The following is a 27,526-nucleotide window of genomic DNA, read 5'->3' as shown; positions in this document are numbered from 1 at the left end:
CTCGCGGGCAGTAGCCATGGCTGTCTCCGAAGTGGTGAGGTGCGGAAGCTATCTGCTTTGTCCTCGCGTGCTGCTGTTTGGAGACTCCATCACCCAGGTACCGCCACCCTGGTCTCCTGGGCTGCCCTGGTGCCGCTCTCTCCATCAAGTCCTGTGACCCTCAGGTGGCGCCCTGGGACTTGTGCCTCGTCGCCTGCGCCCTCTGGACCCTCGGTCTCTGGGCCCTGCGCCGGGCCTGGTATATCACGTTCTCTTGGCTCTCGCACTGACACCCCAGCCCCATGTCTCTCCACTTAATCCAGTCGGTTTGTGACGAGATTCTCAAGGCCTCCTTTCTCCAAAATGCCCGGGTTGCCCCACCTGAGCCCCAGCTGAGGAATAGGAGATCATTTGTGTGGTGCCTCCAGCCTCCGGTAACAATCGCCAATGAACGCGTGCCCCTGCCTTCTCCAGTTTCCCTTAGTAACATCCTGGCGGAGGTCTTAGTTACTTTCTTCAGGGGTGATGGTATCTTCCAGGATTGGTGTGGTTTCCGCAGCCCTTTCACACGCGTTTTTATTTAGTCTTGTAGCTAGATAGCTTTGTTGTTACAGATGAGGGCGGGAGGTATAGGGACGTGACGTGGCTTGTCCAGGTCATGCCCTAAGGAGCGACAAAACTGAGCTCAGCCTTTGCTCTTTCGGCGTCCTTCTTCACAGGGCTTTTATGATGACCTGGTACAAGTTAGGTGCATTGTTTTCATTTTACTGTCGTTGGCAATAGCTGTTCTCCTTTTCCAAGAATCGTGGCTTAGTCGCTCACGACAGGAACCGTGCTTTGTTCTCACAGACTGAGCGTCGTGTGCCATCAGCCCTGGAGGCTTCTGCAAGGGGACAGGTACCTAGACCACGATTCATCACGTCCTGCAGAGTTTTTGTATAGCTTGTACCCTCCGTGTAGAAAACACTTTGAGCCAATTCACCACAGTGCTTCTGCTGGTGGAACAGGTTGGGCAATTAATGGTTGATCTGGAAAAAAAAAAAAATGCTTCCGAAAATAAAAAGATAATCTTTTTATCCAAGATCATTTCAGCTCACATTTAAGAAAAAATTATAGGAAATATATGTTCTTCAGGGACAGAGTAAATTTTTTAAAATTCTTTTAGTATGTTTTATTTTTATAACATTCAGGTGTGACTTTCTGAACCCATTTGTATATGCCAGTAATTGGTAGCATTAATTTTAGGCATCTGGGGCAGTTAGAGCTCTCCAAATTCTGTGTGATTGTATATCAAAGAATGTTTACCTTGAGTTCTGTAATTAATTAATCAGTGTATTTCATTATTTTTTCATCTATGGACAGGTGTTAGGATGGTCTTCATTTCCTAACTGAACACATAGTTGATTTTTAAGTCTCTTGTACCTGGGTTTAAAATAGCTTTTTCTAGATAACAGTGACTCTACTATTGTGTTGTTAGTTGCAATCCAGTCAATTCTTACTCATGGCAACCCCATATGCACAGAGTAGAACTGCTCCATAGGGTTTTCAAGGCTGTGGACTGTCTTCCGAGGTACCTCTGGGGAGCTTCAAACCACCAACCTTTTGACTCGTACTTGAGCGTTTAACTGTTTTGTGTCACCCGTGGACTCTGGACTCTAATATTAAGTCTCAATAAAATGTAAATGACTTATTCAAATTCAGTTTATAGGGAAGAAAAATACGCTTCTGTACTTATTTCCAGAGTGCTGCTAAAGTGTAGCTATGCTAATCCCTAAAATGACCTCCCCTGAGCAAATCAAATGATGAAGGCCAAGAAATGCCAAGGGAAAACAAAAGGGGAGTTGCTGATTAAAATTGCCTTCACTAAAATGTTTTAATTATATTGATAAGTAGTAATGGGCTTTTCTTCAGTTTTCTTTTCAGCAGGGTGGATGGGGAGCATCACTGGCTGACAAGCTGGTCAGGTGAGAAAAGTTTCTAGATTGATAGAAAGTGTGTTTGTATCTTAGCTGTAAAAATGGTGTGGGGGCAGTGTCTGACCTCTAAGTTCACAAGGAGGAAGAGGAATCAAGATCAGCAGCCCAAGGCTGATGCCTATGAGGCAGAGGTCAGACATGCCTCCCCTCTCCACCATCTTTACCAATTCTGATACCATCTGTCCGTCCCATGGCACTCTCTACTTCTCTGCTGGGTTCAATAATTCATTGCAGTGGCCACACAGAACTCATAGTCAATACTCACGATTATAGGGTTTATCAGGAAAGTAACAGGTTAACATTCTGACTCATAGCGACCATGTAGGACAGAGTAGAACTGCCCCATAGGGTTTCCAAGGCTGTAATCTTTACAGAAGCAGCCTGCCACATCTTTCTCCCACAGAGCAGTTGGTGGGTTTGAACTGCCGACCTTTTAGTTAGCAGCCAAGTGCTTAACCACTGCACCACGAGGGCTCCTTGATATTGTATTAGGTGTTTTCAATATGTTGTCTAATTTAATCCTGAACTTTGGTTACCCTCACTTTACATGTAAGGAGCTAAGTGACATGCTCAAGGTCACACAGCTAGCAAGTGATGGAGCTGGAACACAAACCTAGGCAGCCTGGCTCAAGATCCATGGTTTGTTGTTTTTCATTATACCATACAGTACTGTGAATGACAGTAATATTTTTAAGTAGGAAAAAAAATGCCTCTTAATAAACTGACTTAAACTGAAACACAACTAATATGTTTACTAAAATTATTGAATCAGAACAAAATGAAAAGTCTCAAAAATTTTCCATACATTTATCCTAAACTAAACCTTTATGACATTTGAGTTCCAGCTTATTAGTGGCTTTCTATAGAAGATATTTGCTCAGATTAATATCTGTCATAAATTCCATTTTAAAAGCTGTCCCATGCAGAAAATCAGTCTGCAGACTGAATCATAGCCCCTTTGCACATAGTTATTCAGAACCTCTGTCATTTGGGAATATGATATATTTACCTGTATATGTGAACTATTTAGGGGAGAATAGCATGCTCCAACCATTTTATTGCTCTTATCAAAGTGAAACCTGGGGCTAGATCAGAGTTGTGGATACCAGCAAAGGATTCCATGCCCAGAGAGCACACCTTCATCAGAGGTTGGCTGAATGAGTCTGTACATAGTTCTTTGCCCACAATTTATCTTCTTTTTAAATTTTTCCTTTCAGAAAATGTGATGTTTTGAATCGTGGATTTTCAGGTTACAATACCAGATGGGCCAAAATTATTCTTCCAAGATTAATCAGGAAAGGTAACAGTTTGGACAGCCCTGTAGCAGTTACAATTTTCTTTGGTAGCAATGACAGTGCTTTAAAAGGTAAAGACATTTTTATGTTTTTCTAGCTCATTTTTAATTATTCTTACTTCACACCTAAATTTATGTACTGTCTTCAGCTGTTTACTTACTTCCCAATAGATAAGTTTTGCAAAAATTATAAACGAGTTCTCTGAGTTTACGTATATGCATTTCTTCTGGCTTTACTGTTGGTGGATTTTATTCCTGACTCGTTTCTGCATGCCCCTGGTTGTTGGCAGATCTGCAGTCTCACACTTCCATGTGTTGTAAAGTCCATTCATGCTGTACAAAGTTTCCAGTTTATTCTCCTTTGATTGATGTAGTTGGCAGTTGTTGTCTTGTGCTGTTGAGTTGATTCTGACTTACGGCCACCCTCCATGTTACAGAGAACTGCTCTGTAGGGTTTTCTTGGCCGTAATCTTTACGAAAGCAGATCATTAGGCCGGCTGGGTTCAAACCACTAACCTTTCAGTTACCAGTGCTAACCATTTGTGGTGCTCAGATTGTACACTCTGCAGTTTTAATTACACTGATAAAAAAGAACTATAGATAGTCCTCGACTTACGACATATTTGAGTTCCAACGAACTGCACTTTGAACTATCTGAGGTTTTTTTGGTGTATCTTATCGTTAGTGATATGTACTACATACAATGTTAAAATAATATCTGTAAGTTTATATAATGTTTCCAACCCCCAAAGACAAATAAAGATTGGATTCATAAAGATAACTGATAATAAAAGGCAATAATAATGAAAACTAAAAAAAACAAAATGAGGTATTTGACTTACATCGGACCTGACTTACGACAGAGTCGTTGGAAGAGCACCCCGTCGTAAGTCGGGGACTGCCTGTACTTGAGGGCAAGCAGCAATCCTGAACTAGGTGTATGCTTGGATTCTGGGTGTTGGCAAACCTGGATTCGGAAAAGGAGCTGTGTCTCTACTTGTTTTCTGAAGAACTGCTGCTGTGACCAGAGGAGAAACTAGCTGTGTACTGGCTTTGCCTCTTCCCTCCCTGCCCCTAGAAGGAGCCCTCTGCAGGCTGTCAGGGAAGGAAAAATCAACATTATCTGCCTGAGGATTTTCCCATGCCCCTACTTCTGCCATAGAACAAACACCAAGTCTGCTGTTCGTGGGGACACTGGGGGGGATTTCCCAGGTGAGGCTTGCAGCTCTAGAAAGCAGAAGGGACAACTGCTAATTGCAATACAAGGAATCCTTGCTGCCTTTGAGGAAGATTGTGTAGATTATAGGTATTACTAGAGACTCTAAATTAACAGTTTGGGAGAAATGCAAGTCAGATCTTTACTATATATCTTATACCAAAATAAATTTGAATGTAAGAAAGAAAACTCCAACGAATAGTACTAAAAAATAGTATGTGAACTTGTATCAAATTTAGGACAAGGAAAAATACTTTCTAAGCATAAAGACAATGGAGGAAGGTGCAAAGGAAAAAAAAACAGGTTTATGAAATAAACTCAAAATAGCTTACATCAAAAAAACCATAAAGTAGAAAAAGAGAATGACGCACTGGGAAAAATATTTGCAAAAATATGCCAGATGAAATGCCCATAACGTAGAAATCAATAAGAAAAATACTAACTCTAATAGAAGAGTTGGCAAAGGACAGAAACAAATTCACAAAAAGAGATTTATGCCAATGTATGTTTGCAAAAATGTGTGTAAACTTCAGTTATCAAAAAAATGCAAATATCCCAAGGTCACCTTTCAGGGAAACAACAAAGTGGCACACAAAATAAAGGATGTTACCCGTAAATATGGTGCTGTACTACAAAACCACCTATATGAGACCGAAAGGTCAGCATTTATCCTAGAGCAAAGATGAAAAGATAGGAGGGCAGGGAAGCTAGAGTACTGGAAAGGGAAGAATCAGAACACAGTTAAAGAGAATGTTAGCACTTTGTGAAAAATGTAACTAACGTCACTGAACAATTTGTATAGAAATTGGCAAATGGGAACCTAATTTACTGTGTAAACTTTCACCAAAAACACAATAAAATATTATTTAAAAAAGAGAAACCAGGGTATAAAAAAATGCAAATGAAAACAAGGGATTTTTGTGTTTTGCCTCTCAAATTGGAAAACAGTTTTAAACAATACTACAGCTGGCAAGCATGGGGTAAGATAGGAACTCTTACTTTGCTAGTGGAAGAATAACTTGGTATAATCTTTCTGGAAAGCTGTTTGGCAGTTATGCATCAAGAGACTTCTTTTGTCTAGAAATCTAGCCTAAGGAAATATTCAGTAATGCAGTCATATATGTGCAAAGATTTCTATGCGTTGTTATTTATAATAGCAAAAAACTTGAATGCTGCATCGTAAGGAAATAAAAATATCAATATGGTCACCCTACAACTGTGAAGCCATTAATTGTCATATTTTTGATAACTGTTTATGGATACAGAAATGCTCATAATACAGTATGTAAAAAAAGGCAGAACATAAGACCATATATATTCAGTGTGATCTCAGTTTTTTTTTTTAAAGCATGCATGTCTGTATGGGAAAGACTGGAAAGAAAGAAATCCAAATGCCAACAGTGGTTTTTCTGGATGATGGGATTATGGCCTATTTTAATTTTCTTTGTATGTGGTTTGCAAATGGTCTCCAGTGAGCCTTGTAATACTTATGTGTGAACCTATCTAGAAGTAATCCTTTGCAATAATAATAGTAGTAGTAATAACCAAAAAATCCAAACCCATTGCTGTTGAGTCAATTCTGACTCATAGCGACCCTATAGGGCAGAGTAGAACTGCCTCATAGGGTTTCCAAGGAGTGCTTGGTGGATTCAAACTGCCAGCCTTTTAGATAGCAGTTGTAGCACTTAACCACTATGCCATCAGGGTTTCCAGCTGTTAGTAGTAGTAGTAATAATACTATATTGTAAGTAGTAGCAGTAGCTGACGTTTACTTATTGAGTACTTACTCTGTAGAAGAAAGCCTGCTTTACATACTTAGCTAATTTAATTTTCACAGTAACCCTTATAGGCAGACTCTGTTATTATCCTAATTTTACCAGTGTGTAATCTGAGGTACAGAAAGGTTAAATATTTATCCAAGGTTATGTGGATAATCCGTGAGAAAGCCAGGATTTGAATCTGGACAGTTGCGATCCACAGCTAGGGTTCTTATTTTCTTTACAAATTCAACCTAATGGATTCGTAACAACATGGCCACCAGAGGAGAAGAGACAAGAGTACACACAGGTCCATAGACAAATCCTCTGAAGTCTGTTTTTTGAAGAACTGGATATTTTAAATCCTTTTCCTTCTTTTTTCTGTCCTTGGTGCTAAACAATTTGCAGGGGACCTCATGAGTCATACACATTTGTGGAAGAGTGTATTAATCTTAATTATTGTCACTTATAACAAATACATATTTGGGCTGAAATATTCACATTGCTCCTGAACAGATGAGAATCCTAAGCAGCACATTCCACTGGAGGAGTATATTGCGAATTTAAAGAGCATGGTGCAGTACCTGAAGTCTGTGGACATCCCTGAGAATAGAGTTATTCTCATCACGCCACCCCCTCTTTGTGAAACAGCTTGGGAAAAGGAGTGCATCATACAAGGTAAACAAAACCAAACTGCAGTCTCACCAAACTTGGATGTGAATGCTCAGAGAATAATTTTGATGGAACTGTGGTTCCCGGCCTGTGGGCCTCAGGTTCTTATTGTTAGTTGCCAGCAAATCGGTTCTGACTCATGGCAACCTTAATTGTAACATAAAGTTGGGCACCATCTTCATGATCATTGGCATTTTTCAGTCCATAGTTGTGCCTGTTGTGTCAATCCCTCTCATTAAGGGCGTCCTTTGTTTTCGTTAGTCCTCTACCAACCATGATTTCCTTTTCTAGCTATTGGTCTTTCCTGATGACGTGTCTAAAGTAAGCAAGTCAAAGTCTTGTCCTCCATTTTGGTTGTATTTCTTCTAAGACTGGTTTGTTTGTTATTTTGGCAGTCCACAGTCTATTGAGTATTCTGCATGAATGCCACAGTTCGAACACATCAGTTCTTCTCTCTTCCTTTTTCATTAGTTGTGATACATAGGGTTTTCACTGGCTAATTTTTGGAAGTATATTGCCAGGCCTTTCTTCCTAGTCTGTCTTAGTCTGGAAGCTCTGCTGAAACCCATCCACCATGGGTGGCCTTGCTTGTATTTGAAATACTGGTGACATAGCTTTCAGCATCATTGCAACACACAAGCCATACACAGTACTAGAGACAGATGGGTCCTTGTTCTTGTTGTTGTAGTGTGCCATTGAGTTGATTTCCAACTCATAGCAACCTGATAGGACAGAACAGAACTGCTCCATAGGGTTTCCTAGGCTGCAGTCTTTTTTTTTAAATTTTATTTATTGTTGAGGATGATTTTTTTTCTAATTGTGGTAAATATATATGTAACAAATGGTTTGCCTTCTCAACATTATTCACATGTACAGTTCAGTGACGTTAGTTACGTTTATTGTGTTGTTATTCGCTTCCGTATTTCCCATCACCTCTTAACTGAAGCTCAGTGTCCTCTAAGCAGTGAGTCCCCCTTTTCGCATGTCTCCTGCCCACCTCTAGTAACAACTAATAAACTTTGGTCTCTACGTATTTGCCTATTCTAGATATTTCATATAAGTGAATTCATATAATGTTTGTCCTTTTGGGACTAACTTCTTTCATCCCCCATAATGTTTTCAAAGTTCACACATGTCGTAGCATGTATCCAGACTTTATTTCTCTTTATGGCTGAGTAATATTTCATTGTGTGTATATACCACATTTTGTTTATTCGTAAGATAATACTGATGATTTTTGTGAATATTAAACACTACTAAAAGCTTATTGCTTAGCTAATGTCTTTGCCTGCCTTAAACTTAAGTCACGCTTGATAGTTTGCAAGAGGCGTGTGGGTTATGAACCTGTGGTCTTCAGGAGATCCAAGGCTCTGCCCTCACGCCTGCCTACAGTCTTCCACAGGTCCCCCAAAAAGGATGTGGCCACTGTGCCAGCTCAGTTGAGTGTAAGCTGAAATCTTTATGGGAGCAGATCACCAGGCCTTTCCTCCTGAAGAGCCACTGGTGGGTTTGAACTGCTCACCTTTTGGTTAGCAGCTCAGCACTTAACCAATACACCATCAGGGCTTCTCCTAACCCAACCCAACCAATTGCCATGGAGTCATTTCCGAGTCATAGCAACCTGTAGGACCAAGTAGAACTGCCCCATAGGGTTTCCAAGGCTGTAAATCTTTACAGGAGCAGACTTTCACATCTTTCTCCTGCCAAGCAGCTGGTGATTTCAAATCACTGACCTTTTGATTAGCAGCGGAACACTTAACTACTGCATCACCAGGGCTCCTCCTAGGGGTCTGTAAATTCATATCAGTTTGTCTTTTCAATTAGCAGAAGTTAAAACAAAAAATACATAGCTTCTGTTATGTTCAAGAAATTTATTTTTTACTGCCTGGGTAGAAGGGGCTCCCAAGCTGAGAAAAGAAAAAGAAAACAAACAAATCAAAACAGAACAAATCAGAGCAAACAAACAAACAAAAAAGCCCCCGGGGGCCCCACCAGCGTGGCAGCATGGGCGGGGAAGCAGTTTCACAGTCACGGTGTTTTGCAGCCTTTCAGGAAGAAGCAGAGATAGTGCATGGAGCCAGGTATTTGAGAGAAAGGAGGGAGAGGTGGTGAGAGGTAAGGAAGAAATCTAAAGAAGCGGAAAAAAGCAACACCAGCCAACGAAAGGCACTCAGGGAGCCGGCCAGTGCGGGTGGGTGGAATCCAAGCAACACCAGGGTGAAGCTGGTGCTTCCTGGCCAAGAGACCGTAGCTGCAGGAAGCAGAGGAGGCTAAGTGGGGGTGAAGCAGGGTGGGTGGGAAAGCGTGTATCGCTGGTTACTGGTTGTTCTGTCTCCTGCTGGAAGCTCCATGAAGCTGCTTTCTTGTACCCGTTTGCTGTTCTCCAATAGGTGTCCAGGATGGTGGATCTGTGCTGCAGTAGCTGATAGGGGACCTCTGCCTGTATCTCTCCTCGCTTTCTCTTCTCGGTCAGTTTCTTGTTCCATTCGGTGCTTGGCTGAGTTCTTTATCTCTTCATTTGATGCTTAGGGTTTCAGGATTGACAGGTGACTCTGTTTGACTTAGTTTTTCTGATCTTTGCTGCGGAGGGACAGCATGGTGCTTCTGACTATAGTGCCATGTTGCCCAGAAGTCCTCAATAAATTTTTTGTTGTAGAAAAGGGATTCTCACTTTTGTAATCTGGGAACCACTAGCCAGGTGTTTGCAAGTTGCTGACCTTCGTATTTGACAAACTCCAAAGGTGCACATGGAGCCAACTGAAAATTATGTAGGGACACCTGATTGTGTAGAGGCATGTACATCTTTGGAACAGTCAGATAAACTGCTGTTCCCCACGTGGTGCTGAAGCTGAGTCCACATTGTGGGTGTTTTTCCTGACTTCACAGCAGTGCGATGCGCCTGCAGCCATCTGTATGTGGCCAGGAGAGAGAGCCCTCTTGTCTCTCCTTTGCCTCGCTTGTCGTATTGCCCCTTAGTAGTGGAACCTTGCTTTTCCCTCACAATAAAGGCTCTGCTGCAGTCTCACTGACACAGATGTACTCAAGTACAAGGCATTTTCACATTACTTGTAATTTACCAATTTAATGCAACTCTTTGGCACACCACCACCAGGTTTTCTGCCTTGCTGCCACCTAAGGCACTTTACTTCTACCTCTCCAAACTGTTCATTCAACTTTACCTGCTATGCTAGGACCTGGGCCAGGTGCTGGGGATATAGCGATGACTAGTGCACAGTTCCTCCGTCGGCCTAGTAAGGGAGATAGTTAATAGAGGATGGTGAGATGTGTCTCACGTACCTTGGACATGTTATCAGGAGCGATCAGTCCCTGGAGAAGGACATCATGCTTGGTAAGGTAGAGGGTCATTGAAAAAGAGGAAGACCCTCGATGAGATGGATTGACACAGTGGCTGCAACAATGGGCTCAAACACAGCAACTACTGTGAGGATGGCACAGGACTGGGCAGTATTTCATTCTGATGTACATGGGGTCGCTGTGAGTCAGAACCAACTCAACAGCGCCTACGAACAGCAACATATATTTAGATGTCTATAGTCAATAGATGTTTGCACAGTGATAAATGATATAGTAGATGTCAAGTTCTGTTGAAAGTACCAAAGAAGATACTAGACATGTCAAAGACAGCTCCCTAAAGGAAGTAAATAAGGAATGTTTACCGTGGAAAAGAGACTATATAGGGAGGAGGTGGGTATGCTAGCTGTCATCAGATGTTTGAAGGACTCTTTCATAGAAAGGACTGAACTCTTGTTAGCACCACAGGGCAAAACTAGGATCCACCACCAGTGGACGTCATCAAGGCAGATTTTAATTCAATGTAAAGAATAGTAATCTGCTTTGCATGAGGTATTGCCGGTTAGGTAGTAAATTCCTCTTTGCAGGAAGTATTCAAGCTAAGACTGGGTGGCCAGAGGTGTAGAAGGAGTAAGAACTGTGTCATTGTTTTTGGAGGATGGCCAGAGGCGTAGAAGAACTGTGTCATTGTTTTTCAAATTGCAGGTCATGACCCCCAGTAGTAGATCATGAAACCAATTAAATGAGTTACAACAAACATTTTCAAAAAATGGTATACCAAGAAAAAAAAAAGTATCTAGAACAGTTAGGAGCCCTAGTTGCGCAATGGTTAAGCGCTCGACTACTAACCAAAAGATTGGTGGTTTGAACCCAGCAGTCGCTTCATGGGAGAAAGATGTGGCAGTCTGCTTCCGTAAAGATTTACAACTTTGGAAACCATATGAGGCCGTTCTACTCGATCCTATAAGGTCGCTGAGTCAGACTTGATGGCAGTGGGTTTGGTGTTTCTTGGAACACAGTAGGCATTGTTTTGGGAAACTTGTTTTAGTTCTGTAGATGTGTGTATTGGGGCCTGGCGTGAAACATACTTAATTACTTTGGTTTTAATCAAGAAGGTTTAGGAGACATAGACCATGGTTCTTCTGTTTCCACACTAGCAGCATCAACATCACCTGGGAACTTGGTAGAAATGCATATTCTTGGACTTCCTGAATCAGAACTTGAGGGGCAGAGGCCAGCATACTGTGTTTTATGAAGTCCTTGAGGTGCGCTTAAGTTTGAAATCACTGCATTAGACTAGGGGGTTAGCCAACTCCCAGTAAAATTTTATTGGAAGACAACCATGCCCATTGATTAACATATTGTCTGTGACTGCTTTCGAGCTACAGTGGCAGTTCCAACAGAAATCATTTAGACTACAGGCCTAAAATATTTACTGTCTGGCCCTTTACAGAAAGTTTGCCAACTCCTGAGCTATAATAAATGACCTCTGAGGTCCCTTCTAGCTCTTAACTTCTGATTCTGATTCCTCTAACACCTGGGATCCTCTCTGGAACACTCTGCTTGCAAAACTGGAATTTAAAAATTGAGCTAGTGGACATGGCCTTTGTGTCATTGTTTTTATTATCTGAAAGTCCCATTTCTTCTAATAAAATGAAAATAGGGAAAAAAAAAAAGAATTGCCTGCCCTTCAGCACATATAATCAGTTACCTGTGTCATATTCAGTAATTGGTTTTCTAACTTGACTTTATATCCCAAGTTCTGCTTCTTTCACGTACATTTGTTTTATCTCAGTAAACTGGCATACACCTGAGCTTTTGTTAGTCTGAACAAACTTTCATAGCTTTAGTTAAGACATGGGTACTAGCAATAATTTCTAATACGTTAGAAAGCTATAGTTGTATTACTTGTATGAAGTTGTATTCCTTGGGTATCGGTTTGTGTTTCCTGCAGTGTCAGTTACAGTCTGTCAAGGATTTCTTCTGTTTGGTCTTCTGGGTGTCAGGGCTTACCAGATAACTCTTTTCTGGGCTGGAGCCAATTCCCTTTTAACATTACCTGCAGCTTTCCTTTTTGTTCTGCATTAATCCTTATGTACCAAGGCAAATGGGAACGAGACAGTTAGAAGCAAATTCAAAACACCAAGTCTTTTTTTCTTTCAGCTCAGCCAAATGATGCATTTCATCTGTGTTAGATTTTCTTGAAAGGTATTTTTAGGTAACTCACCTGTTGATCTTCATGGCAACATGTTCTTTCAACTGTACTACAGTTACACTCTTAGCCAGTTTAGAGTTTGGCTCTTTGTCTCAGATAAAACTGGAGCTGTTCTAAGACATCAGCCTAATCAGATCATCCTGGAGCTTTCTCCTTACAGTGGCTTGGCACTTTGTCTCAGATACAGCTGGAGCTGTTGTAAGACACCAGCCTAACCATGTCACCCTGGAGCTTTCTCCTTACGAGTTTCTGGGCTCTCAGAGGAGAGTGCTCATATTCAGATCATTTCCTGCCTGGTTTTTGGCATTTGGAAAGAAGGTGTGTGATAAAATTTCTTCATTCTTTTTTCCTAAATAAAGACACTTACATAACTTGAGCTTACTAGTTTTCTCATGCTGACATATACTTGAATGGCTTAAAAGGTACAATATGGAATTTTGTATAAAAAGCAGTCTGAACTCAAAAACAATAGGTTATTCTAGGGCAAATTAATGGCTTTGCATTGCAGGGCAACTATTTCTCAAAGCATAGTCTGACTCAGTGTTAGCTAGCTATTATTTTTAGGTAGATTTCTGGGCCCATTTTAAGAAGCACTCCAGCTGTTTTTTGTCCCCCACCCCCACCCAACTGTGTTTCTTATACAAGTCTCAATTTTATGTGAAGACTATTAACTGTCCCTATTTTATAGACGGAAGAATAGAGTCTTAGTGATGTTAACTTGCCCAAGACCACACAGCAGTGAATCAAGTCCAGGTGGTCTTAACTTCAGAGCTCGAGTAGGTACCGTTCCATAAGACTACCTTTCCATTGGGTTGCAGCGATGCCCCTGCTCTCAAAGGGCCTGTAGTCCTTCGTGGGGAAGCAAACACCATCTTGAGTAACGAATAGCATATGTCAGGAGGTCCACACACTGCAAGTACAGTGAGCACAGTATTCACTGTGACATTAGAGGGAGAAGCCAAGCCTTTGTGCAGTGACTGTAAACACTGGGCATCTGGGCAGGTCACAGGGAGGCGTCCTGCTGCACACAGGACAGACAGCACAGTGACTTGTGAGGTTCCATCCGGGCCCAGGAAGCATGGTCGAAAGCTCTGAGGTGGCTCCTGACTCCCTAGCTTTCTTCTGGCCCTCAAGCCACAATTATGCCTTGGATGGCATATTCTTGGCCTTAACAGAAGGGGGACAAACGTCCTATGCTATGATCAACAGAAGCAGTTTTAAACTTCTGTTTATTGTTTCCCAGGTCAAACAAACGGTGTATATTCTCAAGAGAATATATTAAGTTCTGAAATTTTAATCTCATTTCTACTTTCTGCCCTTGAATGTAATCCAGTATAGGTCAAAAAGAGTGAGAGATGAGCAAAAGTAGGTGGGCAGAGGGGGCTTGTCTAGATAATTGGGCCCCTAGAAGTTAAGCTGATTGTAATCTAGGTGAATTTCATGAGCAGACAGTGTATGAATCAAAAGAAGGGAAGAGTTTATTTTTTTCTCTCTCTCAGGCATGAAATGAAACTTTGTCATCTTAGTAGTCTTCCCTTATCCCTTGTATCCAGCTGCTAAAACCTGAGTTTTTCCTCCTCAATATCCCATTCCTCCAGTCTCTCCTTTCTACTGGCTTTCACTGCCCCCACCCTAGCTGGCCTCATATTACCCCCAGCCAGTACTCAGGCAGTAGCCTCCTCACCATCTACCCCACCTTCTGCTCTCCTTCCATACCAGCCTGGCTCCGTCTCCAAACAGCACTCCACCGCCACTGCCAGAGCAGACTGCGGGAGGATGAGGCTACGTGCACGTGTGCTGAATAATTATCAGACACCCTGGGGTAGATGGACTGTGTGAGTTTCGTCTTTTGTCTCAGTATCCCTGTGATTACCATAGGTAGCTATCATCATCATATAGGTGAGGAAAGCCTCAGAAAGGTCAAATAAGTTGTTCATAGTCACACAGCTATACAGTGGCAATCATAGACATCAAAACTTAGGTCTCACCGAGCTTCTCTTGAGGGTGATGGAGAAACTTGGGAACAGATACTGGTGATGGTTGCATAACACGATGAACACAACGTTACTAAACTGTACGTGTGAAGAATGATGAAATGGCAAATGTTTTGTTACATATATGTCTACCACAATAACACACACACACACGCACAACAAACTTAGGTCTCTATGTCCAAAGCCTATAAAATGATTTTTCCACTGTATTGCAGTGGCTTCCCATTATATATAAAAATTCAGGGTTGTCAGCTGATTCAACTTCCATTGTCTGGCCTGACATTCCTTTCTAGCATATCCCTCACTGGCCACCAGCCCAATTCCATTCACCTCTGGCCTGCACTCCAGTCGATGAGACGGGAACCCCCCCAGGACATGGCATCCCACTGCCTCAGGCCCATCATCCACAGGCCTCAGTTACAGTCAGTGGCTCACTCTATTTTCTTCTTCTGCTTTGTCCTCTGCTGCGCAGAGCAGCACGTATTAGCAACTTGTGAGATTGTGAAGGGCGGGAATTGTGTCTTTTTCGTTTTTGCTTTCCCCAGGCTCCATGGCCAGCCCAGAGTGGGTGTTAGTGAGTGCCAGTTTAGCAGAACTTAGAAACCAGCCAGGTCAGTACAACCAGCACAGGGACCAGTGCATGGGTTTGTGAACTCCCACTTGATTTTCTCTCAATAGGTTGCAAATTAAATCGCCTGAACTTGGTTGTTGGTGAATATGCCAGTGCCTGCTTAAAAGTAGCCCAAGACTGTGGGACTGATGTACTTGACCTGTGGACCCTGATGCAGAAGGACAATCAGGTACAGTGACTTGCTCAGGTATAGGGTGAGCAGGATCACAAGGAAGTCAAGCAGGTTTGTGCAACTTGCCTAGAACAACTCAGATTTAGGTAAGATAGTAGTCCTTCACCACTTAACACAAACAAAGGTTGGAGTGGGGATGGAGAGGCTGCAGGACTATTCTTAAACCCAGTTCCTTATTCAGCCTCTTTCAGCACTTTGCATCACACTGTGGGAACTCCTTGTACAGTTAGGAGTTATTATGTAGTGAAATAAATGAGCAACAAATGGTTCATATTTAAGAACATCCAGGCCAGATTCTTCTATATATGGAGTAGGGGAAAGTTAAAACTCATTAATAGACAAAACAATGAATAGTATGGTATTAGGTAATAAAATTAATATTTTGAGATACGTAGTTCTATTAAATTATTTTGTTTTAAAGCCTGAAAGCTCATTTACAAATATAAAAGGTAAAAAGCTGGTCCCTGTGTAAAATGGTACAGTCACTGTGCAAGAGAGTTTGGCTGTTTCTTATGAAGGTAAACATATACTTAATATATGACTCCGCATTCCCATTCCTGGGGATTTACCCTAGAGAAATAAAAAAACTTACGTTCACACAAAGCCAGTATATACAACTGTTTATAGCAGCATTATTCATAATTGTCCATATGTCCTTCATGGGGTGAATGGATAAACTGGTACATGCATAGACTGCAGTATGACTCAACAATAAAAAGATACCAAGTATTGATACACACAACTTGGCTGAATCTCATAGGCACTATGCTGAGTGAAGCTGTTCTCAAAAGGTTACATACTTAATGATTCTATCTATATGACATCTCAGACAAGACTATAGTAACAGAGAACAGATCAGTGGTGGCCAGAGGTTAGGGGTGGAGGAGAATGTGGAGGGTGTGCCTGAAGGGATAAGTGAGTTTTATTGTATGTTAATTTAAAAAACAATTTTAAAAACGCTGGTTCCTTTCATCCCATAGCTAATGTACATGGATATTGAGATTCCATAGATATTTATGGACAGCATAGGAGGTGGTATAAGTCAGGCAGAATTTCTTTTTTCATTTTTCTGCTTTTCACTCTTTAGAAAAGGGTCTGTTCTGCGGGACACATAAAAGACTGTTTCATTGCTCCTGAGAGCCAGAGAGAAAACTGACTGATGGGGAAGAATGGTATTTGAAGTTGGTTACAGAGAAGAGAGAATACTTTGTGTAGGAAGCTCTGTGGAGAAAAGGGAAGAATCACAGCCCCACCTCAGTTTACTCTTTCACAGCTGTTAGGTTTGGCCACTTTGCCAATAACCATGGATAAAGGAAGGCAGAAGGAGAACAGCTAAGCATCACTATTAAGTAGGTGCCAACTCCCCTAAATCTTAAATCCCATTTTTTAACAAATTACCCATCCTTCCAAGGACCCAGCTATTTCTAATACACCTTTTCATTATTGACTATCTTGTTTTATGACATTTTGCATTTATGATAATAGTAAAAAAATCTATTTTGTGCATTAATGATATATGTCTCGCAGTTTAACAAACACCGAGGTGTGAAGCGAGAATAATGCTGGCTTTGACAGTTAAGGTTATGTGTCAGCTTGGCTGGGCCGTGATTCTCAGTAGCTTGGCAGTTATGTAGTGATGCAATTTGGCAGTTGTATAATGATGTAGTCATCCTCCATTTTTGCATAATACCAATTTTGCATAATCACTTGGTCTTTGGAACTCAACCACATTGGTAAGTGAGGAGAGGGTATATTTACACACTTTCTGTGCGTTTGTAATTGGAAAAATTGCCATCTGTAAGAAAGCCATACCACCATTTGGGAACAGAGCGGGTGCCAGTTATTTTTAGAGACTCTTATTCTCTTCCCGTTTCCCAGTCTAGCTACCTTCCCTGGGAGCTGTGAAGAGAACCTGGGAGAGCCCTGGCTTTGGTTCTGACTCCACCACCATGTACCTGAGTAAATCACTGACCCCTAGGCCTCCAGTTTTCCTCTGAAACCTTGCCTAGAGTTGAACCATTAGTGGGTTCCCAGATGAAGAGGGACCTCAGCAGCTTGAGACAACAGAGTTGTTTCTCTTTGTGTTAAGGTTCCACCTAAGATGGTTTGAAAAAGCTATGTTGCTAGAGAAAAGAAAATGGCAAACTGCTGGGCTAGTTAATCTCATACAGTGTCTTCCTTAGATACCATCTTATCTAAAATTGCACAGATGAGAAAACTAAGGCCTAGGGAGGGGTGCTGTTAGAATCTGAATACCTAGTCTAGAAAAAGTCCTATAACTAATTGACACGCAGATTTTAATAGGAGGGTGGGGCACTAGCCTGGGAAAAAGGTTTTTCCCCCAAGGAGAAATAGCTGTAATAACATTCTTTGTGTGTGTGATTTAGGTGAAAGTTTACAAAGCAAATTAGTTTCTCATTCAAAAATGTATCCACAAATTGTTCGTGGTATTGGCTACAATCCCCTGTTGTGTCAGCACTCTCCACCTTTCCCTTTCCACCCTGGGCTCACGTTGTCCATTCAGCCAGTTTTCCTGTCCCCTCCTGCCTTCTCGTCTTTGTTCCTAGGCAGTTGTTGCCCATTTGATTGATCTAAGCAGCACATTTCTCTCGTGTGTTATTGTCTTATAGGCCTGCCTAATCTTTGGCTGAAAGGTGAATTTAGGGAGTGCCTTCACTTGTGAGTTAGAAGAGTGTCTGGGGCCCATCGTCTCAGGGGTCCCTCCAGTCTCTGTCAGACCAGCACTGTCTAGTTCTTCTGGTCTCAGGGTAGTGTAGGCGGTGCTTCATGTGGTCCATTAGTCCGTTACTCCCTTGAGTCTTCAGTTTTTTTTCCCTCTCCACTGCTCCCAACTAAAGAGCTTGGCTGCTAACCAGAAGGTTGGCAGTTTAAATCCACGAGCTGCTCCTTGGAAACCCTATGGGGCAGTTCTGTTCTGTCCTATAGGGACGCTATGAGTCGGAATTAACTCAACAGCAGTGGGTTTGGTTGTTTTGCTCTGGACTAGAAACCGATAGTGGAATCTTAGATGGCTGCTTGTAAGCTTTTAAGACCCCAAATGCTACTCACCAAAGTAGGATGTAGAACATTGTCTTTAAGAACTATGTTTTGCCAGTTGACGTAGATGTCCCCCAAGTCTCTCCTTTGCCTTCAAGCCTGGAAACTTCATCCTCTGAGGTGTTTAGTTGTGTCTAAGAGGTTTCCCCAACTGTGCCACTTGTGTGTTCTGTATTAATACATGAGGAGCACCTACAGTCATGTATTTAGAAATTTCCACCTCCGAACCTGTATCTACCCGTAGGTGTGTTCCATTACCCTCTCCCTTACCTCTTGACTTACCTGGGTATCCATTTGTAGATTATTTATTGTTGATTCTATTGTTGCAGGATTGTCTATGCTAGTTACCATAGTTGTTCTTTATTCCTCTGTTCCTCTCAGTGTCCTCTCTTGCCTTGGTCATGCTGTGCTGACTTCTTCCATATTGTGTATTCCCTTTCCCTTTACCAATATTAACTCGTGTCTATTATCTATTTGGTAATTTTCCCTCTCTCCCCTTTCCATCCCTGGTAACCATAAAAAAAGTCTTTCTTCCCCCCAATGTGTAAACCTTTTGTTACTTTGCAAAAGCACTCTCATACAGTATTTGTCTTTTTGTGATTGACTCAGCACAATGCCCTCCAGATTCATCCATGTCGTGAGATGTTTTGTGGATTCATCATTATTCTTTATCGCTGTGTAGTATTCCATTGTGTGTATGTACCACAGTTAATCCATTCATCTGTTGATGGGCACTTACGTTGCTTCCACCTTTTTGTTATTGTGAATAATGCTACAGTGAACATGGGTATGCACATGTCTACTTGTGTCACAGCTCTGATTTCTTCAGGGTATATGCCTAGGGGTGGGATTCTGGATTATGTGGTATTTCTTATTTCCAGCTTTTTGAGGAAATGCCATACCGTCTTCCATAGTGGTTATACCATTTTACACTCCAACCAGCAGTGAATAAGAGTTCCAGTCTCCCCACATCCTTGCCAACATTTGTTATTTTTTTTATTATTATTATTAGTACCAGTAATATCGGGGTGAGATGGTATCTCATTGTAGTTTTAATTTACATCTCTCTAAATGCTAATGATTGTGAGCATTTCTTCATATGTTTGTTAGCAGCGTGAATGTCTTCTTTGGTGAAGTGTCTGTTCATATCCTTTGCTCATTTTTTAACTGGATTATTTGCCATTTTTTTGTTGAGGTGTTGAAGTTTTCTGTAAATTTTAGAGATTAGACTGTTGTCAGATATGTCATAGTCAAAAATTTTTTCCCAATCTTTAGGTTCTCTTACTCTTTTGGAGAAGTCTTTGTTAGGCATAAATGTTTGATTTTTAGGTCTCTTTTATCTAGTTCATTTTCTTCTGTGTGCATTTTTGGTTATGTTTAGTAATCTATTTATGCCATATATTAGGGCCCCTAGAATTGTCCCTAATTTTTCCTCCATGATCTTTATAGTTTTAGGGTTTATATTTAGGTCTTTGATCAATTTTGAGTTAGTTTTTATGTATGATATGAGGTATATAGATCGTGTTTCATTTTCCCACACATAAATATCCAATTTTGCTAGCATCATTTGTTGAAGAGACTGTCTGTTCCCCATTTAATCACCGTTGGTTCTTTGTCGAAGATAAGCTGTCCATAGGTGGATGGATTTACATCTAGGTTCTCACTTGGTCTATGTGTCTGTTGTTGTACCAGTACCACGCTGTCTTGACTACTGTGGCTGTATAGTCAGTTCTGATACCAGGTAGTGTGAGGTCGCCTACTTTGTCCTTCTTTTTTAATAAGGCTTTACTTATTTGGGGCCTCTTTCCCTTCCATATAAAGTCAGTAATTAGTTTTCCCATCTCAGTGAAGAATTGAGTTGGGATTTGAATCGGGACTGCATTATATCTATCACTTGGGGTAGTACTGATATTTTCACAATATTAAGTCATCCTGTCCAAAAGCATGGTATGTTTTTCCATTTATCTAGGTCTCTCTTGGTTTCTTGCAGTAGTTTTTTTGTAGTTTTCTTTGTGTAAGTCTTTTACATCCCTGGTTAGATTTATTCCTAAGCATTTTATCTTTTGGGGGGCTATTGTAAATTGTATTGTTTTCCTGATTTCCTTTTCACAGTTGTCTTTGTTGATATAGAGGAATCCAACTGAATTTTGTGTTAAGCTTGTATCCTGCCACTTCGCTGAATGCTTCTGTTAGTTCCAGTAGCTTTCCTGTGGAGTCCTTAGGATTTTCTGTCTATAGAATCATATCACCTGTGAATAGGGATAATTTTATTTCTTCCTTACCAATGTGGATGCCCTTTATTTCCTTTTCTTGCCTTATTGCCCTCACTAGAACTTCCAGTACAATGTTGAATAAGAGTGGTGATAAACGGGCATCCTTCTCTGGTTCTTGTTCTCAGGAATGCTTTCAGATTCTCTCCGTTGAGTATAATGTTGGTTTTGTATAAATTCCCTTTATTATCTTGAGGAATTTCCCTTCAATTCCTATTTTGCTGAGAGTTTTTATCAGGAATGGGTGTTAAACTTTATCAAATGCCTTTTCTGCATCAACTGATATGATCATGTGATTCTTCTCCTTTATTTATGTGGTGGGTTGATTGATTTGTAATGTTGAACCAACTTTGCATGCCTGGTATGACTCCCACTTGGTCATGATGTATTATTTTTTTGATATGCTGTTGTATTCTATTGGCTAGGATTTTGTTGAGAATTTTTGCATCTATATTCATGAGAAATATTGGTCTGTAGTTTTATTTTTTAGTGGTATCCTTGCCTGGCTTTCGTATTAGGGTTATGCTGACTTCATAGAATGAGTTCGGGAGTATTCCTTTTTTTATGTTCTGGAATAGTTTCAGTAATGGTGTCAACTCTTCTCTGAACATTTGCTAGAATGCTCCAGTGAAGCTGACTGGACCAGGGCGTTTTTTGATTGATTTTTTATGGTCCCTTCAGTTTCTTCAGTGGTTAAGACTCTGCTGGTGACCAAAAAGTCAGCAGTTCAAATCTACCAGCTGCTCCTTGGAAACCGTGTGGGACAGGTTTTATTCTCTCTTATAGGGTCGCTATGAGTCAGAATCGACTTGATGGCAGTGGGTTTGGTGTTTTTCTTTTTTTTCAATTTCTTCGTTATGAGTCTGTTCAGATTTTCTACTTCAGTTTGTATTAGTTTAGGTAGGTGGTGTTTCTAGAAATTTGTCAATTTCCTCTAGGTTTTCAAATTTGTTGGAGTACAGTTTGTCATAGTATCCTCTTACGATCCTTTTTGTTTCAGTTGGTTCTATTGTAATATCACCCATCTCGTTTCATTTTTGGGTTATTTCCATCTTGTTTTTCTTTGCATCTTGGTTTTCTTTTGTCATTTTAGTCAGTGGTTTGTCAATTTTATTAATCCTTTTAAAAAAAATCAGCTTTTAGTCTTGATTCTTTCTGTTGTTTTTCTGTTCTCTGCTTCATTTATTTCTATTTTTTTTCTGGCAACTGTGGGCTTCTTTTGCTGCTCTCTAATTGTTCAAGTTGTAGGGTTAATGTTTTTTGTCCATCTTTTTTGATACGTTTATTGCTATAAATTGACTTCTGAGCACTGCTTTTGCTGTGTCCCAAAGGTTTTGGTATGTTATGTTTTCATTCTCATTTGATTCTAGGAATTGATCTTTGATTTCAGTAGTTTTTTTTTCCTTGCTCTTCCTGTTATTGATTTCTGCTTTATAGCGTTGTGGTCAGAGAAGATGCTTTGCATTATTTCCATGTGTTTGAGTTTGTTTAGGCTTGCTCTGTGGCCTAAAATGTGGTCTGTTCTGGAGAATGTTCCATGGGCATTAGAGAAGAATGTGTACTCTGCCACTGTTGGCTGATGGGCTCTGTATATGTCTGTGAGGTCAACTTGGTTGACTGGTATTCATATCTTCTGTCTTTGCTCAGTTTCTTTCTAGTTGTTCAGTCCTTCATCAAGAGTGGTGTATTAAGTGTTTTCCTAGTATTATTGTGGAAGTGTCTCTTTTTTCAGTGCTGTTAGTTTTATGTATTTTGGAGCTCTGTCATTGGGTGTATATATATATATATATTTATTATGGTTATGTCCTAGTGGTGCAATGACCCTTTAATCATTATATAAAGCCCTTCCTTGTCTTTTATAGTGGATTTTGCTTTAAAATGTATTTTATCAGAGATTAGAATTGGCACTTCTGCTCTTTTTTGGTTATTGTTTGTTTGATACATCTTTTTCCATTCTTTTAGTTTATTTATATCTTTGCATCTAAGGTGTATCTCTTGCAGACAGCATATCAATGGGTCATGTTTTTTAATCCATTTCGCCATTAGGCCATTTACATTCAGTGTGATTATTGATAGGTATGAGTTTATTACTGTCATTTTTTGGGGGGTGTTGACTTTCTTCATTCCACTTAATTTTCTGTGCTGAGTCTTCATGATTTTCTTCTTTTATATTCTGATGAGTAGGTTTGTTGACTCTGTGGTTACCCTGAAATTTACCTGTATCTTCCTACGTTTAAAGCAGTAAGTTATTTCTTGATGTTGCTTTGACTTCTTCATATGGAAGTTCTAAGTTTTAAACCTATATCCTTTATTCCCTCCCTTTATGTTTTTGTCAGTTATAGATTGACATCTCTGGTTCCCTGTTTTCAGTCTTTCAGCTTTATTTTTGAGAGTTCTTTATCTAGGTTGATAGCTGGCTGATGTTGTCATGTTTTAATCTCAGGTTGTTGTCTGGTGTGTTGTTAGTTTTCTGTCCAAATGACTCCCTGTAATATTTCTTGTAAAACTGGTCTGGTTTTTACAAATTCCTTTAGTAGACATGTTCTAATTTCACCATTATATTTGAGGGATAATTTTGCTGGATATGTAATTCTTGGTTGGCAGTTTTATTATCCCATTGCCTTCTTGCCTGCATGGCTTCTGCTGAGTAATCAGAACTGAAGTCTTACCGGTGCCCCTTTGTAGGTGATTTTTTGTTTTTCCTGAGCTGCTTTCAGGATTCTTTGATTATGGTATGTCTCAGTGTTCTTCTATTGGGATCTATCCTGTATTGGGTTCATTGTGTTTCTTGTATGGTCGTCTTCTCGTCTTTCATGATATTTTAGGCAAGTTTTCTGTCAGTATATCTTCAAGAATTCTGTCTGTGCTTTTTGCTGATTCGTCCCCTTCTGGGATTCCAGTTATGCATAAGTTATTTCTCTTGATGGTGTCCCACATAACTCTTAGGCTTTCTTCATTGTTTTGATTGTTCCCCGAACACACTAGAGTCAAGGGATTGATCTTCTGTTCCGCTGATCCTGTCTTCTGTTGTTTCAGTTCTACTCCTATCACTTTTCCATTGTGTTGTCAATTTCTGCAACTTTATTGTTAAGCTTGTGGATTTCTAATTGCCATTTCTGTATCATTTCCAGTTGTCTATTTTGTCATTTTGTTTTTGCATTGTTTTCCTGAATTCTAGTGTTTTGTCTGTGTTTTCTTTGATTCCTTTGAGGACCCTATACATAAACCTTTTGAAATTGTCAGGAAGATCCATTACCTTTTCTTTCTCAGGGAGGATTTCTGGTTCTTTATTATAGTCACTTGCTGAGGCCATCTTTGCCCTGCTTCTGTAGGTGGTTTGCTATTGTCTGTTGTCTCCAGGACATTAAGTGGTTATTGTGCTTATTTTTTATTTGTATAATTGTTTGCTGGGTCCCGTTTTATGTTTTGCTTCGTTTTTATGATTCCTGGCTGGACTGGCCATGCTGGAGCCCTCCCATGGAGTGGCAGGTAGGTGTGGGAGCTCAGATCTCTGTTTACTGATCTTGTGGGGCAGCTGAGGGTAGGTTGGTTGGGCTTTGGCCTCTGATTTGGTGGCTCAGGAGTGTGAAATGATGCTCTCCATGCAGGTGGAGAAGCCGATGTGCTGGGAGAGTAGGGGGGCACGCTCATTACCTCTCGCTGGTTGCAGAGGGGAGATGGGAATGGTTGGGGGAGTGGCAGAGGGATGTTCACACAGTCGCTCTACCTCCTCCTGGGCAGGGGAAGGGAGGAAGAACAGCAGGTGGACACTCAAGTCAGTCTTGCTGCATCTGTTCCTGAGGTCATGGGCTGCTGCTCCCAAGTATCTCTGGTTCTGGATCTGGTACCATCCCTGTTTTGTCTTTGCTTCTTTCTGTGTCTGTTGAGGTTCTGTATCCTTTTCAGGGAAGTCATGAAGTTGCCTTGCTGTTTTCTCCACCCAAGGTCACGGTTTTGTCCTAAGTTAGCTGCAGTGGACCAGGACAGCTGGCCGAGCTCCACTGTTCCATGTTATTTTCTTTTTTGGTTGCTTTCCTTATTCCTTCCAATCATTGTTCAGTTCAGTCCTTAGACTTTCTTTCTTGATGTTCAGGGTCCCTGGATTGTTACCTGCTTCTGTTGGTCTTTGGTTGGCGGGGGGATGCTATGGTACATGCATGTGACTAAGCTGCCATCTTGCCCATATTCTGTAATGGTAAATGTTCTAGAGTTTGTGTGTGTGGTGGGGGGAGACTGGACTCTTGTATTCTAGCAGTTATTGTTCTAGGCTGATGGTATGTGTTCTTTCCACTTAATAACTTGCTTGTCAATTTAATACCTAGACAAAGAGAATCAAAAATAATACTGACTCACTGGAGTCCCAAGCTCTTAATAACAACTTCTTGTTTCCATTAATGTACAATATTTGCTTTTGCTCATTAAGCCTCGTTAGAACTGATAAGTAATCTGATAACCATGTTGTATGATTCAGAAGATACAGAGTAATACCCAGCTCAGATTTTTAATGTATGTGATTTTTTGAACCTCATAGATGCTACTGTAGTCCAAGAAGACTGCTGGGCAGATGCCTGAAGCAACAAAAGGGGCTAGGACTGGGTAACTCCTTTAGGCTGGAACACAACTGGAAGAACAGTATACACTGGTATTTAAAAACAATTACACATGTTTAACTTCTCTCTCCCTTACAGGATTTCTCATCTTATTTATCAGATGGACTACATTTATCACCAAAGGGAAATGAATTTCTGTTCTCACACCTTTGGCCTTTGTTAGAGAAGAAGACCTCTTCCCTGCCTTTGCTTCTTCCTTACTGGCGGGATGTAGCAGAAGCATAACCTGAACTCAGTCTTTTGGGAGATGGGGACCATTAAGTGAATCACAGAAAACTCAAGTTGGGTTGCTAATTTACAGAAATGTGAAGTTGCCAGTGTACAGACTTTCCAAGAAGAGCAATCAAATTCAAAAATACTTTTCTCAAGCTTAAACTTTGGCTTATGACCCTAGACCAAAAAAACACATTTGCCACCAATATTAATAATTAATAAAAGCACTAGGATTTTTCAGGGAAGCTTTGTACTTGGGTGCATTGTGTTTCGATATTATTAAATATTTACTGATTGATGCAGGTACCATCAGTGCCACCGCTACAAAATACACCTGAGCAGCTGCTTAATGCTGTAAATGGCAAAAAAAATAAGACAGTTTTTTGAAAAGATAATTTTATAAAAAATGGGTTTCTTACATTCTGTTGGGAACTGTTGCGCTTTCATACATACACCCACACACCCCACTCACCTTATATCAAATTGCAAAAGTAACTAAAATATAAGAATATTGTGAATAGTTAAAAGATAGCAAATACCATAAGGTACAAGTTCAAGTATTAGTGTAACAAATATCCACATAACAAACATCCTTAGGAAAAAGACATGATTTGTCACAGGTTTGGTTAGTTGCCCTCAAAGTTTACTGGTTACTCAGTTAGAATGTATTGGCTGCTGAGCACATTTCAGTACTTAACTATAATTTTATGGAAATCAAAATTCAATGTGGTGATCCTTCACACAGTAAATGCAGACCATCCAGAATCCTGAAGCACTACAAGAAGTAATGCAAATATCCATTTAAGGGTCAGTAAAAAGGGTATGTAAAGTATCAGCTGCTATAGGATAAGCCCCAGCCTCACAGGAGGGCAGCATCCCTGACTGGAACAGCACACCTTGTCCACCCAAGACCACCTGTGTTCTTTTGGTAAGAAATACTTCACTCCATCTCATCCACTACTGTTTGGAAATAAGCAACCATACTCTTTAAGTAGCTGGTGAATTTTTTTAAGAGCATGGCCATAATACTAGGGATGCATTAAGATACTTACAAAACACAGAAAAAAATGCCCAGCAAATTGGAGCCCTAAGCAGTTGGCAGGATTCTGGAAATGCAATCAGCTATTATTATTTGTAACCCTCACTATAAGCTAGATTGTTTTAATTCTAAAAGATACTAACAGAATTATGAAAAGACATATTAACCCAAATTATTTCTAAATTTAGATGTGTAATTCTCCCTGCTGCTAAAAGCTCTGGGTAAAACCTAGAAATAGAATGCATATTTTGGAGATAGTTTATTAACTAGTTTTATCTCAAAGATTCTTTGTCTTTACTTGAAGGCAAAAAATAAATAGGTTTATTCTGTGTTCCAGTTGTTTTCACAAATAACTGCTAAATACCTCATTCAGCGGATCATTACAGTGTATAAAAAAAAAAAAAAAATCCCCCAATCAGTGCTATTACCAGTATAAAAGGTTAATTTACAAAAACGTAAATATTCGCAACCTAATCCAGCTGTATTTTCTACTTTTGCACCACAGTTTGAAGGATATTTTAAAAATCAAAACAACTAAAACCTGAAAGGCTCAAAATAAGCTAGATTCACCTTACCTCTTCAGAAGGAAAAAGGCCTAACCACACGGTATTATTTACGTGAAGGAAGTTTAAACACATGACCAGCATCTGCTGTTAAGTCACTTCCTTATTTCTCCCACATCTTCACAAAACATATGCAGTGATTTTAGGTCAAATCTATAAAAATATTTTGCACACTTTGATCAAAGAGCTTAGAAAGTAAATCTCTAAACTAGCACTCTGTTTCTTTGCTGTCAACACGATTCTGCCGCTGTAATTTAAAAGACGAGGCCTTCTCACTTCTCGTGACAGGATGGTCCGTGAGATCTTCAAAAGACTTCGCAGCTGTGCTGTTTGGGAAAGGGTCCTTCTCAAACACATCTCCATCAACGTGGGAGTCGGTGCTGGGGTCTTCCTGGATGGTGTCCATCCTCTGGTGGTCCAGTTTCGGAGCCACGGGCACTGGGGGCATCACTGGGCTGGGCTGCAGGGGCTGGAGGCGGCCAGGAGCCTGGGGCGTAGGGAATGGTTTAACAATGCGAACCGATGCTGAATCCATGCTACTGAGCATTTCAACATT

At 40.5% G+C, this 27,526-nt stretch overlaps 2 protein-coding genes across 6 annotated transcripts in view; one reads left to right on the top strand and one right to left on the bottom strand.

Moving 5' to 3' along the window:
• On the top strand, positions 1 to 26,814 carry IAH1 (isoamyl acetate hydrolyzing esterase 1 (putative)). 4 transcript variants are annotated; one of them, XM_004373073.3, is made up of 6 exons: positions 1 to 97; positions 1,891 to 1,943; positions 3,173 to 3,321; positions 6,739 to 6,900; positions 15,094 to 15,215; positions 25,234 to 26,814. In XM_004373073.3, exons 1-6 carry the CDS (start codon positions 17 to 19, stop codon positions 25,378 to 25,380), a joined length of 714 nt encoding a protein of 237 aa, XP_004373130.2. In that variant the 5' UTR covers positions 1 to 16; the 3' UTR covers positions 25,381 to 26,814. The 4 variants fall into 4 exon arrangements, with proteins under 4 accessions (XP_004373130.2, XP_023584035.1, XP_023584037.1 ...); XM_023728267.1 differs by lacking the exon at positions 1,891 to 1,943; XM_023728268.1 differs by lacking the exons at positions 1 to 97; positions 1,891 to 1,943 and adding an exon at positions 2,394 to 2,594.
• ADAM17 (ADAM metallopeptidase domain 17) overlaps positions 26,365 to 27,526 on the bottom strand; it is a 57,375-nt gene continuing 56,213 nt past the window's right edge. Inside the window, exon 19 of one of the 2 annotated variants that reach the window (XM_004373071.2) lies at positions 26,365 to 27,526. In XM_004373071.2, the coding sequence (XP_004373128.1) occupies positions 27,179 to 27,526 (348 nt within the window). In that variant the 3' untranslated portion in view covers positions 26,365 to 27,178. The other variant, XM_023728266.1, reaches the window with a different exon arrangement.

This window comes from Trichechus manatus, unplaced genomic scaffold, assembly GCF_000243295.1.
Source record: "Trichechus manatus latirostris isolate Lorelei unplaced genomic scaffold, TriManLat1.0 scaffold00023, whole genome shotgun sequence".
NCBI lineage: Eukaryota > Metazoa > Chordata > Mammalia > Sirenia > Trichechidae > Trichechus > Trichechus manatus.
Note: the sequence above shows the minus strand (reverse complement) of the source record. Positions and strands in the feature narration are given on the sequence as shown.

Bases quoted from the DNA above. Each gene is read 5' to 3' on its own strand.
- IAH1 (XM_004373073.3), top strand. From the start codon at position 17: ATGGCTGTCTCCGAAGTGGTGAGGTGCGGAAGCTATCTGCTTTGTCCT. The intron at 3,322-6,738 runs GTAAAGACATTT...GCTCCTGAACAG, and splicing joins CAATGACAGTGCTTTAAAAG to ATGAGAATCCTAAGCAGCAC. The intron at 6,901-15,093 runs GTAAACAAAACC...TTCTCTCAATAG, and splicing joins AAAGGAGTGCATCATACAAG to GTTGCAAATTAAATCGCCTG.